This window comes from Pseudopipra pipra, chromosome 3 (assembly GCF_036250125.1).
Source record: "Pseudopipra pipra isolate bDixPip1 chromosome 3, bDixPip1.hap1, whole genome shotgun sequence".
Taxonomy (NCBI): domain Eukaryota; kingdom Metazoa; phylum Chordata; class Aves; order Passeriformes; family Pipridae; genus Pseudopipra; species Pseudopipra pipra.
Genome location: NC_087551.1, coordinates 104,429,123 through 104,442,669, shown reverse-complemented (window position 1 = coordinate 104,442,669; position 13,547 = coordinate 104,429,123). Strand labels below are relative to the sequence as shown.

General features: G+C 47.3%; 1 protein-coding gene across 6 annotated transcripts; it reads right to left on the bottom strand.

Annotated features, from left to right (window-relative positions):
* Positions 1–4,272: 4,272 nt before the first annotated feature.
* Positions 4,273–10,266, bottom strand: MYCN (MYCN proto-oncogene, bHLH transcription factor). 6 transcript variants are annotated; one of them, XM_064650556.1, is made up of 3 exons: positions 10,180–10,266; positions 6,985–7,808; positions 4,273–5,792 (listed from the first exon to the last, which is right to left on the bottom strand). In XM_064650556.1, exons 2-3 carry the CDS (start codon positions 7,697–7,699, stop codon positions 5,191–5,193), a joined length of 1,317 nt encoding a protein of 438 aa, XP_064506626.1. In that variant the 5' UTR covers positions 7,700–7,808; positions 10,180–10,266; the 3' UTR covers positions 4,273–5,190. The 6 variants fall into 6 exon arrangements, with proteins under 6 accessions (XP_064506626.1, XP_064506629.1, XP_064506630.1 ...); XM_064650559.1 differs by lacking the exon at positions 10,180–10,266 and adding an exon at positions 9,264–10,033; XM_064650560.1 differs by lacking the exon at positions 10,180–10,266 and adding an exon at positions 9,045–9,251.
* Between the last annotated feature and the right edge of the window lie 3,281 nt (positions 10,267–13,547).

Sequence of the window (13,547 nt, the reverse complement as noted above, 5' to 3'; positions counted from 1 at the left end):
TAATTGTACTTACATTGTAGGTACTTTATTTTTTAATTTCTGCATTATTTAGGTGTGTCATACTGTGATCATAAATACAGGAAACAAAATATCTATGTTTGCTTTTCCTTCAAAAGGCCAAATGGACAGCCTTGTAATTTACTCAGTTAAAATGGCTTTATTTAGCAGAGTTCATAAATCAGCACTTATGGAATCCCTTGTATGCACACAGCATGTATGTTAATCTATACATACAACACACATGCAAGGAATCTTCATGGTTCAGAGATCGAGAATTCATTTTATCTTCCCTGAGTCAACTATTGAGTAAAAATATCAATAATCTCATCAAAAGTAGAATTTGGCCACTAGAGGCATGAAGTTGAATGCGAATCACAGGTCTGCAGGCAGCAGAAATTACCACCTCATGCAACCCAGCAGCAAAATCCCTGGTTTACTGTGGCCAAGCCTCCATGTAAGGTCAGTACAAGCAGATAGGTAGCAAAAAAATAGTGTAGGGCAGCAGATTGAAAGGGTAGCCCAGCAGAAGTTAAATCTTGTCTTGGCACAGACCAAGGGCTCTGAATTCAGAGAATTGTTCAGGCAAAGCTGGCGCTCTGCCTGTCAATGCTCCAGGAGTAGCCAGAAGTGCTGAGAAAAAAACATCGTGTTGGCCCTACCATCAGTTTCTCTTCCATGTGCTATACCATTATTTTCCTGTGAGATTTCTGGAAGTGCTGTGTATCTCCTGTTTCTACTGAAATCCCTACTTAATTTAAAGGAGTTGCTGTGACACCTCAGATCCCTTTAAGTTTGATGGGTTTGGGTTCCCGAGAGAAGAGACAGGAAAGGCGAAAAGGGAAAGGGGAAATGGACACAAGAAGTAACCCAGCTATAGATCACGTGGCATTTGGCAATGGTAGATTAAAAAGTCATTAGCTATCTCAAAATGAATATTTTAAACAAAATTACATCTTCTGATTTAAACCAGCCACAAGCCAGGAAATTCAAGCTTAAGAATGGGATCCATTTAAAGTAATTTTATTCTAGCTTGGTTTATCAGTATACTTACGAGAAGCAACTTTCATACTTCATGAAATCTCAAGCAGTCCAGCCAAGACCTGGTGATAAGTTGCTCTAACAGCAGCGTGGGGGTTGAGAAATGCACTTTCCTTTGCATTCATGGCTACAGGTGACCAAGTGGTAATGACACTATTAACACATTTCACCTTTTTAAGCTCTCCCGCTGGTGTTTTACTTATACTAGTTTATGGAGGAATCATTTCACTTTGGTGTTACAAGTCCCTTGCGTTCTTAGTGGTGTTTTTAAGAAAATAAACAGAAAAGGGGAAGGAGACCATCCTCTAGGATATGTGATTTTGGATGAAACCACCTGATTCCATCAGCAAATTCTGTCTTGTATGAAAAAAACTTGAGAATTTTTATAACAGATCAGATAAGACTGAGATCAATTTAATTAAGTTTTCCCTTTGGGAATCAGCAATACCTGCTTTGTAATAAGCAGCTATTAGGTACTTGCCATATTTTCTAACTGATTCTCTAGACAGATATGTTTGCATTTGTTATGTAAATGTACATATGTATATTAAAAAAAGGAAAAAAAAGTAATATTGTCTCAATTCATCATTTGACTGACTCCCCACTCTAGATAGGCATGCAGAAGGATCTTTTGTTACAGCTGCAGCTATGTTTCTATGTCCTTCTCTATGTAGCCTTCTGGATACTGTACTGATTCTTCAGAAAATATTACACAATTCATTGTTTACTTCTTCTTTTCAAAAGGTATCTTTCCTACCATTCTCAATTCTTTTTATCATGTAAATACAAAAGAAATCTTCTATTTAACAACTGTAACTTACTAACATCCTACAACTGAGGTGTTTTTTTTACCAAAAACATTTGTCCTTGACAATATGAAAACAAACCTCTTAACTCCATGAAGTCATTTAAAAGAAGAAGAAAAAAAAAAAAAAAAAGACAACCCCAGAGTACTCCTAGTACAGCACAGAGCAGCAAACAGTACAGTATATGGGAGCGTTATGGGGCCAGATTCTGTCTCCATGGACATCAGTTGGATGTTTATAACCGATTTCTAAAGAAACAGGCCAAGACTCCCACATCGAAATAGAGGCTTTCAGATGGGATTTGTGTTGAATATCCAAACAAATCTGAGTATTTGACACCTTTATTATACTCTAAATGCTTGGCTACCACAATAGAAGACAGAACTGGGTTGTTTCAAGAAGAGAAAGAAGTAATTGCTGTCTTCAATTGCCTAATGGGAGGTTACAGACAAGGTGGAGCCAGACTCTTCCAGGAGGTTAAAACACAAAAAGGCAGGAGGCAACGGACAAGGTTTGCAACAAGGAAAATTCCAAGCAGATAGTATGAAAATTTGTGTCAGTCATGGTAGTCAAAACCACGTGTGTTGTCCGAAGAGGCTGTGGAATCTCAATTCTTTAAGATATTCAAGTCTTGGTTGCATGACTCTGAGCAACGTGATCTGACCCAGAGTTTGCTCTGAGTGGAGGACTTAGACCAGAAGTTCTTCAGGAGGGGGAAGGGGAACGAGAGGGGAGGGAAGGGGAGGGGAGGGGAAGGGAGGTTTGGGAAGGGAAGGTTTGGGAAGGGAAGGTTTGGGAAGGGAAGGTTTGGGAAGGTTTGGGAAAGGGAAGGGAAGGGAAGGGAAGGGAAGGGAAGGGAAGGGAAGGGAAGGGAAGGGAAGGGAAGGGAAGGGAAGGGAAGGGAAGGGAAGGGAAGGGAAGGGAAGGGAAGGGAAGGGAAGGGAAGGGAAGGGAAGGGAAGGGAAGGGAAGGGAAGGGAAGGGAAGGGAAGCTTTCCTTCTTCAAGAAGATGCATGTGACTTATACCTTGCTTGAAAACAGTACCACAGTTGGCTAATAAAATGCGGTTTGAAAATTGGTTTAGCTAGTACAAATAAATGTACCCTGTGATTGTCCAGACCAATTGTCTCTGCTTAGGCTGTCTTTTTTTGTTTTTTTCACTGTACTGGGAAAGTGGAAGCAGCATGATAAAGTACACATCAAGGGAATGAAAATAAAGATTTAATATATGCAATGACTGTGGTCAAGACTAAATTTAGATCTAAAGTCTATTCAGGCCAGTTCTTCAAATGCCATAAACTTGTGTAGGCCTAGCTGAATCCAGTGTCACACAATTTTTGCCTGTTAAAGGTCTGGATTTACTGGACTGAACTATAAGTACAGTCCCCAATGGTCATGGTACAGAAACTGGCTGGGGCCCAAGAACAAGGTTTATGAATACGTAACAAACTATAGGGATGGACATATGGCACACCCATTACTGCGGTGATTTTGCCCCCACACTGCACTTACTGTTCCCTCATAGCAAACCTGAGATTTCTGTACCTCCATCACCAAGCAACTTCCTTTGTGGCTCAAGTAGGGGCAGATGTCCCAGACTAGTTTCTTGCAAGTGGATCCTCAAGGGACTTACTGGCCATTTGGTCATTAATTCATACCTTCTTTTTCAGAGTCAAGAGTGAGGAAAGACAATGTCACAAATACCTGTACAGGCAACTCCTTGGTCCCATGGTGTTTAACCCAATGACCAAACATGGACTTTCACATCTTGCTCCTGTCACACCAAATGCCACCTCTTGAGACAACCACCTGCCAAGTTTCATGTTCATTTCACACACACTTCATGGCTCTGTATCTTCCTTGGGATTTTTAATTTTACTGACTTAACACAAGTAGTAACAAACAGGATCTTTAGCTACCAACAGGAACATTAATTCCTCCATGCAATGATGGGACAGCTTCAAACCCTTTGTAATGTAAAGAATAGAAACCAAGGAAAATCTTTGTTTACTACCAATATTTCATTTTCTGTCCTTTGGCAGGTGTACCTCCATCATATACTCATCCACCTGTGTCCCACAATGAGGCCAGCCCCTTATCAGAAGCATGCTAGCCCTGTTGTTTCTGACCCCTCCCAATTCTTTGGTTACAGTGGGTATTCCAGAAGTCTTTGTAAGTCATTCCATTACCTGTGATATCTGGTCCCCTTGGATGATCCTGACATCACAGGTATGAAATAACAGGAAAATTGTTCTTATTACAATTGATTTTAACCAAAAAATGGAAATGTCCTGCCTAGCTGACTTTTCGTAAAGCATCACCTGTGGTTTGCAAGTTGAAATGTCCAGGATACAGGACCATGTTTTTGTATTTAATCAACATTGCAAAGTTAAAGATTTTATTTAAAAGAAAAATAGTAAATGGCACATCATGTAATCGCTATTTATTTTCATAAACATGAGGTATTTCAAAGTGCTATAAGACGCAGCACTAAATGTACATTGTTGGAAGAAATCAAACACAGAACTTTGCAGTTACCCAGTTCTATGCACCAAACATTAACAAATACATTAACTGGAAGAAACAGGCTAGGAAAAGGCATATATAGTAAATTTCTTTACAAAAGTTTCTTAGTTCAAAAAAGTGATAAAGTAATATCTACTCAAAACTTTCACAACTCATTTTCATACGAAAATATAAGTATCAAATTTAGTTATGTATCAGCATCATACTAAAGTATACAGGCAATGTAAGAATTAGTACAGTACATAACAGAGATTAACAATATATTTGTATACAAAAACATGCTCCTCAAACATTGAGGTATTACAGTACTTAGGTATGAACTTCCAGTCTAATACTGGCAGCAAAAGCCACCTCTCATAACCCAAGACATGTACAAAAGGCAAGTGTGTAGATGGTATTTACAGAAATTCCCACGGGGGTACAAAATGCCAACCCCTAAAGTAACATCTGTTAGAACATAAGCACCATAAAACTTAGAAATGAACATTTTAAAACTCAACTAGATGTCATCAGCAGCTCCAAATGCTCACAACAATTAAACAAAAAAAATCCCCACCATCTACAGTTCTTAAGAAGAAAAACAAAGGCAGTTCTTTGTTGTTTGGTAGTCTTGCAATAAACTCCTTGCAAGAACATCCATTTGCTCCGTACCCGGATAATATAGTTTGTTGATTACTTCAGGGACTGGATTGAAATTAAAACCAACATTCTTAACGTCAAAAAACACAATTTTTTTAAAAGAATCAAAAATGTGCAAAGTGGCAATGACTGTCCTGGTCAGCCAAAAAAAAAAAAAAAAAGAACCAAAACAAAAAAAAGTTTAGCAAGTCCTCTTGTATTCTATTTTCTTTAGCAATTGTTGTTGTCTGGCTTGCAATTTTTCCTTTTCTAGCAATAATTTTTGCTCCTCTTCCTGAAGAGAATGAACATATTCAGTGGCTTTTTTCAAGATCACAACTTTCACAGCTTTCTCATTTTTAACCAGTTCTGGAATATGGTCCCTTAGTGTGAGGAAACTTGACCGTAGATCATTACGTCGTTGACGCTCCAGGATGTTATGGTTGCGTCGACGTTCACTATCCTCTGAATCAGAGTTTCGAGGACTTGAACTCTTAGGCTTTGGTTGGATCATGGGTTTCACTGGACGGGGCACCTCGGTTTTTAACTTTTTCTGCGGTGGAGCTTCTTCAGGCTCCATGTATGGAGAAGGAGCGGCATAATTATGCTGCTGGTGAATTGGTGCGCAACGCTTTAAAATCAGTCCATTCTGCTGTGTCGTGACTGATGGAATAGTAGTATTTTTAGTACGCACTGTAATAGTAAGGGTGGTAACAGCCTTGTTGATGGATGAGCGTCTTTTGTCCACTGTAACAACATCTATTTCTTCTTCTTCATCCTCTTTCTCCTCATCTTCATCATCTTCTGGTAATAAAAAATGGAAAATAAATTAGATGTTATTCTGGCTGAAAATACTCTGACCAAGTATGACTCCAGATGTATTTATTGACAAAATATATCCAGTAAAAGCAGTAATAAATTAACTGATGGCAAAACCAGGGTGTGCCCACCATATGTAGTCAGATAGAAGTCTGTAAAAGTAATGTAATGCACACGAAATGAGCAAAGAATAGTGATTTCTGAAAACTTAAAAAGTTTAATGAGGTGGGTTTTTTAAAACACGTCTGATTTTTAATCAAAGCAGGGCTACCACCCACATAATCACAGAGACAGAAAAGAATTTTTAGGCAGAATGTATGTATTTTGAATGGAATCGTCGAGCTGCGACACAAAAGTCAAGCACAGAGCCACAACACAGCCCCTGCTTGGTAGAAAAGCAGCCGGAAAACGAAACAATCGCTGGGTTTGTTCTGAGGCAGAAGGTGAAGCTGTTCCAGCCGGGGACCCTTTAAGCCGGCGCTTGGTGCACTGCCAAGAAGACAGCTGTTGGAAGTGCTTCCTCACCCAAAGCTGTCAAACCAGACATTAAAGGGACAGCAGGCTCTGAAACCCGGGACGGATCACCAAGTCTGTGGTTGGGGTCATAGGGACCAGCTCATCCACACAAGCCGAACCGCATTTCAGTCCAAGTGGACCCCTCTGCGTGCACGGACAGGGGACGTTTTGGGCATTTTGGGCTCTGTCAGTAAAAGCGCTGCTCTAAGGGGTCACTAGCCCGGCTCCAGTCTTTCCAGATCGCGCCTGAGGGCACATGCACACGGTCACCCCCATAAACCCCGTGCCCAGGGTGGCAGTGGCGGCCCGCACCGCCCCCTCCGCCCCACGGGGGGGAGGACACGGTGAGGGAGCCCGGGGCTCCCCGGCACCACGCAGCTCCCCCGGGGCGGGCCGGCTCCCCAGTGACGCTTCAGCCCCACCGCCCCCCAGACCTGCCTGCACAGCACAAGGGGCTGGCGGGCGCTGCCCCCGGGCCGTGTCCGCCGCCCCCGCGGGGGCCCCGGCGCTGGGCCGCCCCTGCTGCCGCCTGCCGGCCGCCCCGCCCCGCCGGGGGCCGCCATCGGGGCGCAGCCGCCCCCTCCCGCCGCGGGGCAGCTGGCGGGGGCCCGGAGCCTCCCCCCCCCCCCCCCCCCCCACCGTCCGGTGATGGAGCGCTTACCCGAGTCGCTGAGCGTGTCGTCCCCGGAGCTGCTGCTGCTGGCCCGGCTGTCCCCGGCGGGGCGCGGCGAGCGGCCGCCCCGCGGAGCCCCACCGCCCGCCGGGGCCGCCGCCGGCGCCTCCCGCTTGTTGACGGGGAAGGGGAACACCACGGCCGGGTCTACGCACTCGGGCACGGCGCCGCCCAGCTCCGTGCGGCCGCTCCCGGCGGCGGGGCCGCCCGCGGGCCCCGGGGGTGGCGGCGGGGCGGCGGCGGCGAGCGCCTTGCTCTGCAGCTTCTCGGTGAGCGCCCGCTCCAGCTTCTCGCGGGCGGAGAAGCCGCTCCACATGCAGTCCTGGATGATGATGGAGTTGAGATTGTTGGTCATGCCGGGCCCCGTCTCGAAGAAGTCCCCTCCGTCCGCGCCGCCCCACAGGTCGGCCTCGGGGGGCAGCAGGAGTAGCTCGGACGCCCAGTCCAGGGGATCGGTGGGGCGGCAGCCCCCCAGGGCCGCCCCTCCCCACGCCACCGGGCCCCACCCCGGAGGGTGCTCCTGGAGCCCGGCCCGGCTGGGAGACAGGGGAGGGGTGGGCAGTAGCTCAAACTTTTTCCAGATGTCCTCGCCGGGGGGAGCGGAGTCCGGCCCGCACAAATAAAAATCATCTTCGTCTGGATAGAAACAGGGCTGCAAAGAGTCGAACTCGAGATCTGGGTTTTTACTGACCATTCCTGGCATTACGGGTCTCTTTTTGCTGATCCCTGGGTCGAGCAATGGTTTTAAAGACAGGTTTTATGGGTATTTCCACCAAGAGGAAGAAGAAAAGAGGTTCTCCCAAGACCTGAAACTAAACAAAAAAAAAAAAACCACCACAATTAAAATACGAATTAAGAAGCAGCCAAGACCGTGACTCCCTCCTAACGGAAGGGAAAAAAATAATAATCCCACCATCAATAGCAAGGCAGAGGGAGCCTTCAGCAAGTTGAGGAAAAAAATGCATCTCATACCTTTCCTCTCGACTCAAGATATTGAAAGCAAAGCGCTCAGGTTGTGCTCCCCCGTGCAGAGCCTGCCCCGCCGCTCCGCGGGGACACAAACCCAGCCTGTGCTCATAGCCCTCGCCTGCTCTCCCCAAACCGCTTCAAACGCTCAAAACTGCAGAGTAAACTACAGACAGATGCATGGCTTTGATACCGTAATCTCTCCAGAAAGGCTTCTTAATATGCCAGCAAAAGTAGAGGAAGTTTACTCCTTTTGTCATCTGCGGAGCAGTGCAAAGGGGAGAGGAGAAGGATGCAAAAAAGGGGGCGGGGGGCTCTTTGCAACTTCGCAAATCGCCAGTTCACTTACTCAAAGCGAGCCAGCGAAATCCGCACACAAACCACGGGGGGAGGGGGGAGAGGAGGGGAAATCCAGCAGCAACAGAAATTATCAACCTTATGTAATAATCTCACGCACAAAATGCATTAAAACCACCCCGGCGCCACCAACAAAGCCTCCTGATTTGCCAAGAAGGCACGGGAAGTTTTTCTCCCCCTTTTTCCTGCAACAGCGAGGTTGCAAGGACAACAACTCTGCTCATTTTGCCACTTCATGCACTCAAACCTCCCGCAAACACACCAGCTCTTCAGCTCTCTCACTCCGGGGAATGTACGGTGCTGCCCTTACCTCGGCCAGACCCCCACTCACTACCCGCGGCCATTCAACCACTGCCCCATTCCTCTGCCGAGAGCTCCGTTGCATCAGACATTAAAAAAAACACACACACACAAAATCCCAACAACAAAAACAAAAAAAGGCTTAAAGTCCAAAGACGCCAGTCAGCGTTTCCATTCAGTTTGGTAAAGGTACCGCGAAAGGAAATCGTTCTGCTGGGTTCACAACAGCTGACGCTGAAACGGAGACCAAAAGAGGGGGAAGAAAAAATCCTTGAAAAGCCTTATGATGAAACGCCGAGAAACGCGCCCGGCTCGGCTCAGCTGCGCTCCCGCCCCGCCCCCTGAGCGCCTCCAGGACTGTGCATTTTTCTACTAGGGAAATACATTAAACCGTTTAAAATGCAAAGCAGTAAAGAGGCACCTACAAAACACTGGCGATCTCAATGCGACAGCTCCAAACCAAAACACAAATATCCTCCAGGATTTCCTTCTGCTCAGTGAGAACCCCATTCACGCTCCGCTCTGCCCCTGCACTCCCCTTCCCGCCCCATCCTCCTCTCGGCAACTCAAACGCGATAGAGAATTGGATTTATTTGACTGGGGTTTTGTCCTGCAGCCCAGAGCCTGCAGCTTCCTCTTCTTACCTCCTTGGTGATGGTGGTGGGTGTGTGAGGGGGAGGAGTGGCGGGGGGAAGGGGAGAGAAAAAAAAAGGCAGCTGATGGTGTCTGTGGCACTTTCCGCGCCCGCCCGCCGGCCCCCGCGGCCGCCCCGGCCTCCGCATCCACCCTCTGCTCGCAGACAGATGACTGTCACTGCCTCGCTTTGAAGCTGCTGGATATTATTAACCCCCCAAAAGGCAATAAAAAAAAAATCGGTAAAAACCCTGACACACTCAGGAAGGAGAGCTAGGAAACAGGGGGAGAAAGGCGGGAGCGACGGCCCTGCCCCCCCTCCACGCGCGCAGGGCGGGACCGCGCGTTTGGCGCCAAAAGCCCCGTTCGCTCTTTATCCTCCGGGAGGGTGCTCGGATGTCCCAGGGCCGGCCCTGCTGAGCCCCCCAGTCCCTTGGGTACTCTGTACTCCCCGCTGCCCCCCGGCTCCGAGCTTGGGGAAAACGTCGCCTCCGGAGCGGTGTTCCCCCGGCACCCGCCGCTGCGACCTCGCGCACAAACACCCGGGGCAGTTGAAAATAAATAAACAAGTCGGGGCTGAGGGAAGTGACTGGGCGAGAGAGCCACTCCAACTCGGGGCTCTGAACATGATCAGTAGCACTTGCCCTGCAGCGACCGCCTCCCCGCAGGCGAGCGGGGCTCTCACGCCGCCGCTGCCGCGGGCGCGCTGTCGGGGCCGGACCCGGGCAGGGGGGCGGGCGGACGGGCCCGGCCAACCCCGCGCTCAGCGCTCCCGTGTCCGCACCGGCACCCGGACCGGGATCGGGATACGGCGGGAGCCGCCCGCGTTCCGCTGCCGACGGCGACACCTTGCGGACGAACGGCGCGAACGGCGGCGCTCCCGGCGCTCCCGGCGCCCCCGCGCATTCCCCCGGCGGCGGCACCCACCGCTCTCGCGCTTCCTTCCCCGCGGCGCGGGGCCGCGGGACGGGACGGGGCAGGACGGGACGGGACGGGACGCGGCGGCACGGGACGAGAGCACGGCGTTCCCTCGGCGATGGGCGACAGCGGGCGCTGGTACGGTCCCGGTCCCGCCGCCGTTCGGGGCGGTACCTCCTCGCTCATAGGCTGCAGGTTGAGGCGGGGACTGGGCGTCGCTCGCAGCAGCCGGTGGTGGCGGGCGGTCGCTTTGTGTGCGGCGGCGGCGGTGGGGCCGCCTCCCCGGCCCGCCTTGGTGAGAGCGAGCCCGGGCTCTTCAAACCCGGTGGGCACGGCAGTGAGAGAGCGAGCTGGGGGGAATAAGCTCCGAGGGAGGCAGGGAGGTATCGTGTGCACCTTCGCCTCGTCAACTCCAGCAGTTTTGGGCAGGAAGGTCCTGCCTCTTCCGCGTGGTGATACCCCCCTCGCCTCCGTGTCACGTTTCAGTGGCCAAAACTTGGAGGCTCCACCAGCCGTTCAGCTCCCTGAGGCGGCCTTGGGAGCCGTCTGGGGGGCCGGCGAGGTCCTGCAGCCGCCGTGTCCGGGACAGCGGTGGGCTGGCCGGGCACCCCGGGCAGCTGGAGTGGAGCTGGCTCACCAATGGTGGCAACTGCTTTGCAATGACCCTAGCCAAGGCAGTGAGCCTCTTGCTTCCCCTCACCGAGGTAGCTGGTTGCATTTTTGTTTAAGAGCCTTCGGTTGGCCCTGGCTTAGAGCAGAAAGAGCACCTAGAAGGTGAATCCTCTATACCAGAGCTTCCAAGTGAACACTATTCAAGCAGGGAGCGCTGAAGTGACTTTCAGATACCCCTCCATGAGTTACAGCTTGGATGGACTCAGCTGTGGCAGGGGCGGCGCCCCATAAAGCAGAGGAGCGCTGGAGCTGCTGTTGCCGGGGCTGCAGCCAGCCCCCGTGGCATGAAGCTCATCAGGCTTGCCTGAACTTTGATGATTTGGCCTCCATCCCTCTAATTCACTTTGGATTCAAGACAGGGGAATTAATTGATTAGCTAAATGTGCACTTGGTTCTTTGAAGATGCGAAGTCTTATTAACCGAACTTTATTAATTTCTTTTTGGATGATTTGTCTGGACAAAAAAGGTGTGGGTGGTTGGGATTTCCCCCCATCACATTTCAGTAGCCTTAAACAGGTTGCAGCTTGTGAACAGTTAGTATGTGGCTCACAGAATGTGTTAACAATTTATTCATACTCATTAATCAAGGACCTTTGTGGATTTAAACAGTTATATATGATTTGCTCCTTTAAAGTAAGTATTTTTGTCTTCCATAGAAATGGACATGGGCTGCTACCTGATTTATTGTTAATTTATTATAAATTCTCACCTAGATTTTCTCAACAGCCTTTTTTAATTTTCCTTTTTACTTTTTCTCCACATGTATGTGCATGGGAATAAAACTACCAACTTCTAGGAAAGTTCCACTGTGGTGTGTGATATCTTTTGTAGTACTCTGGATGAGAACATTAATAAGGGTTAACACTCAAGACAAATCTTTTGAAGTAACTTTCATTGCCAAAAAAAATCGAACCAACAAAAACAAAACCCCCAACAAACAGGAAATGGAAAGCAATACTCTGAAAAACATTGCCATGTATGAGCACTAATTCTGTTTAGATAAAAGGACTTGTTAAAACTCCAGATCTATTGCTTTGTCTTGTACAGTTAAGAAAGACATGGAAAGCTTTGGTAGGACTGCACAAATCTTTGTGGCGTTTTGACTGATGCTTACTTTGGCTCTTTTATCAACTTTTCTTTCTCTGATCTGTCTCTGAAATGAGATATATTGAGAAGCTTCAAGGCAAATGGAAATCTGAAATTACTTGTAGTTACTGTAAATTTATTATTGCATTGTTTCACTGGGAAAACTTGGCAATTAAGATGTGCTGATACTAGAACTGGGTACTAATATAAAACAGTTGTGTAGCAAATATATTAAGGCATTGTAAGAATTCGTTATCTGGAAAAGTAGAAAAATGTGTGTAAAAAAAGTGTATAAAAGGCTAAAGGATACTTTTGCTTATACAGTGGTAAGAATACAAGTGAATCCAATGGTCTTTAATTTGGCCTAATGATGAGCCTGGAAAAGCACTGTGCTGAGGGCTTGGAGGTACATACCGGGGCATAATACGTAAATAAGTTGCTGGTGGTCAGGGCTACAAAACATTTTCCCATTTATCATTATTGATTCATTAAAAATGCTGTGTGAGGCAAATTTCTCTGGCCACACATACCTTTATTTCATGCTAACAGCCTGCAACTCTTGAGAAGATCAAAAGAAACAGAGTATTATTACTTGATATGTGTGCAGTTGTCTTCCTCAGAGGCACCCAAACTTCAGTATATTTCTGAATTTTCTTTACTAGTCAGAACTAATGTATATACTCTCTTGACTCCGTATTACGGTGTAAAAGATTTTGTAAAGAGTTTTGTTAATTGGGGTATGGGGAAAGTGGCCAATACTCCAGTGTGCTGAGTGCACTTGGCAAAACGTGACAGAATTGGAACGATTTATCCCTGTTCTGTCTCAAACAGCAGAAACATGTGAAACTTTCTGTGTAGGACTAGAAAGGACATAACTATAAACACTCATAGACCTGGATTTTTATTTTTCTTTCTTAGTCCTAATACACTGCCTGTTAGATAGCAGTAGTAAAATTTTAAGTAAATCGAATTAAGTATTTGGAGTTGCTGTTAAAGTTAGCATAACAGTTACAGCAGCTGCCAGATTTAGAGGAGCAGATTTATCCCTGCATACGTTAAATAAACTTGCAAGGGAGTTGTGCTGCTCCCTGCTGTGTAGCTGCTGAGGGTGTGTAATCTAAACTATTTCTCTTGCCAATTTCTCTGAAGGTAGACTCTGCTATTGCTTTTACCCTCATTCAGGTGAGACAGGGTTAGGGACTTGCCTAGTGTCACATATGGTAACAAAAACAGATTTCCCCAGTATGCTGATTGTAACAGTCTGAGGTAGCAATTGCTTTCTCACAAGTTCTTACAGAGTGCATCAGCATCATCTATTAAGATGAGAGAATAGTGCAGAGACCCAAAGACCTTTGGATGTCACCCCTGCAAAGAAGAACAGATGTTCTTGTGACATAAAAGCTCTCAAGTACTGGCCATAATACCTAGTGCTTGTATAGTTTCACATGACCAAAATGTTGAAAAACTTGAGTTATTTCACTTACAGTAACTTCAGAGATCTCTAGCCAATCTCACCTGTGCATCCAGAAGCACTTTAAGGAGTACCTAGTAATCAGAGGACTAGTTCTATTTAATTAAAACTAATTTTGAGGTAATATTATTCATAAGAAGTAGTCTGA

Bases quoted from the DNA above. Each gene is read 5' to 3' on its own strand.
- MYCN (XM_064650556.1), bottom strand. From the start codon at position 7,699: ATGCCAGGAATGGTCAGTAAAAACCCAGATCTCGAGTTCGACTCTTTG. The intron at 5,793-6,984 runs GTAAGCGCTCCA...TTTTATTACCAG, and splicing joins CGACACGCTCAGCGACTCGG to AAGATGATGAAGATGAGGAG.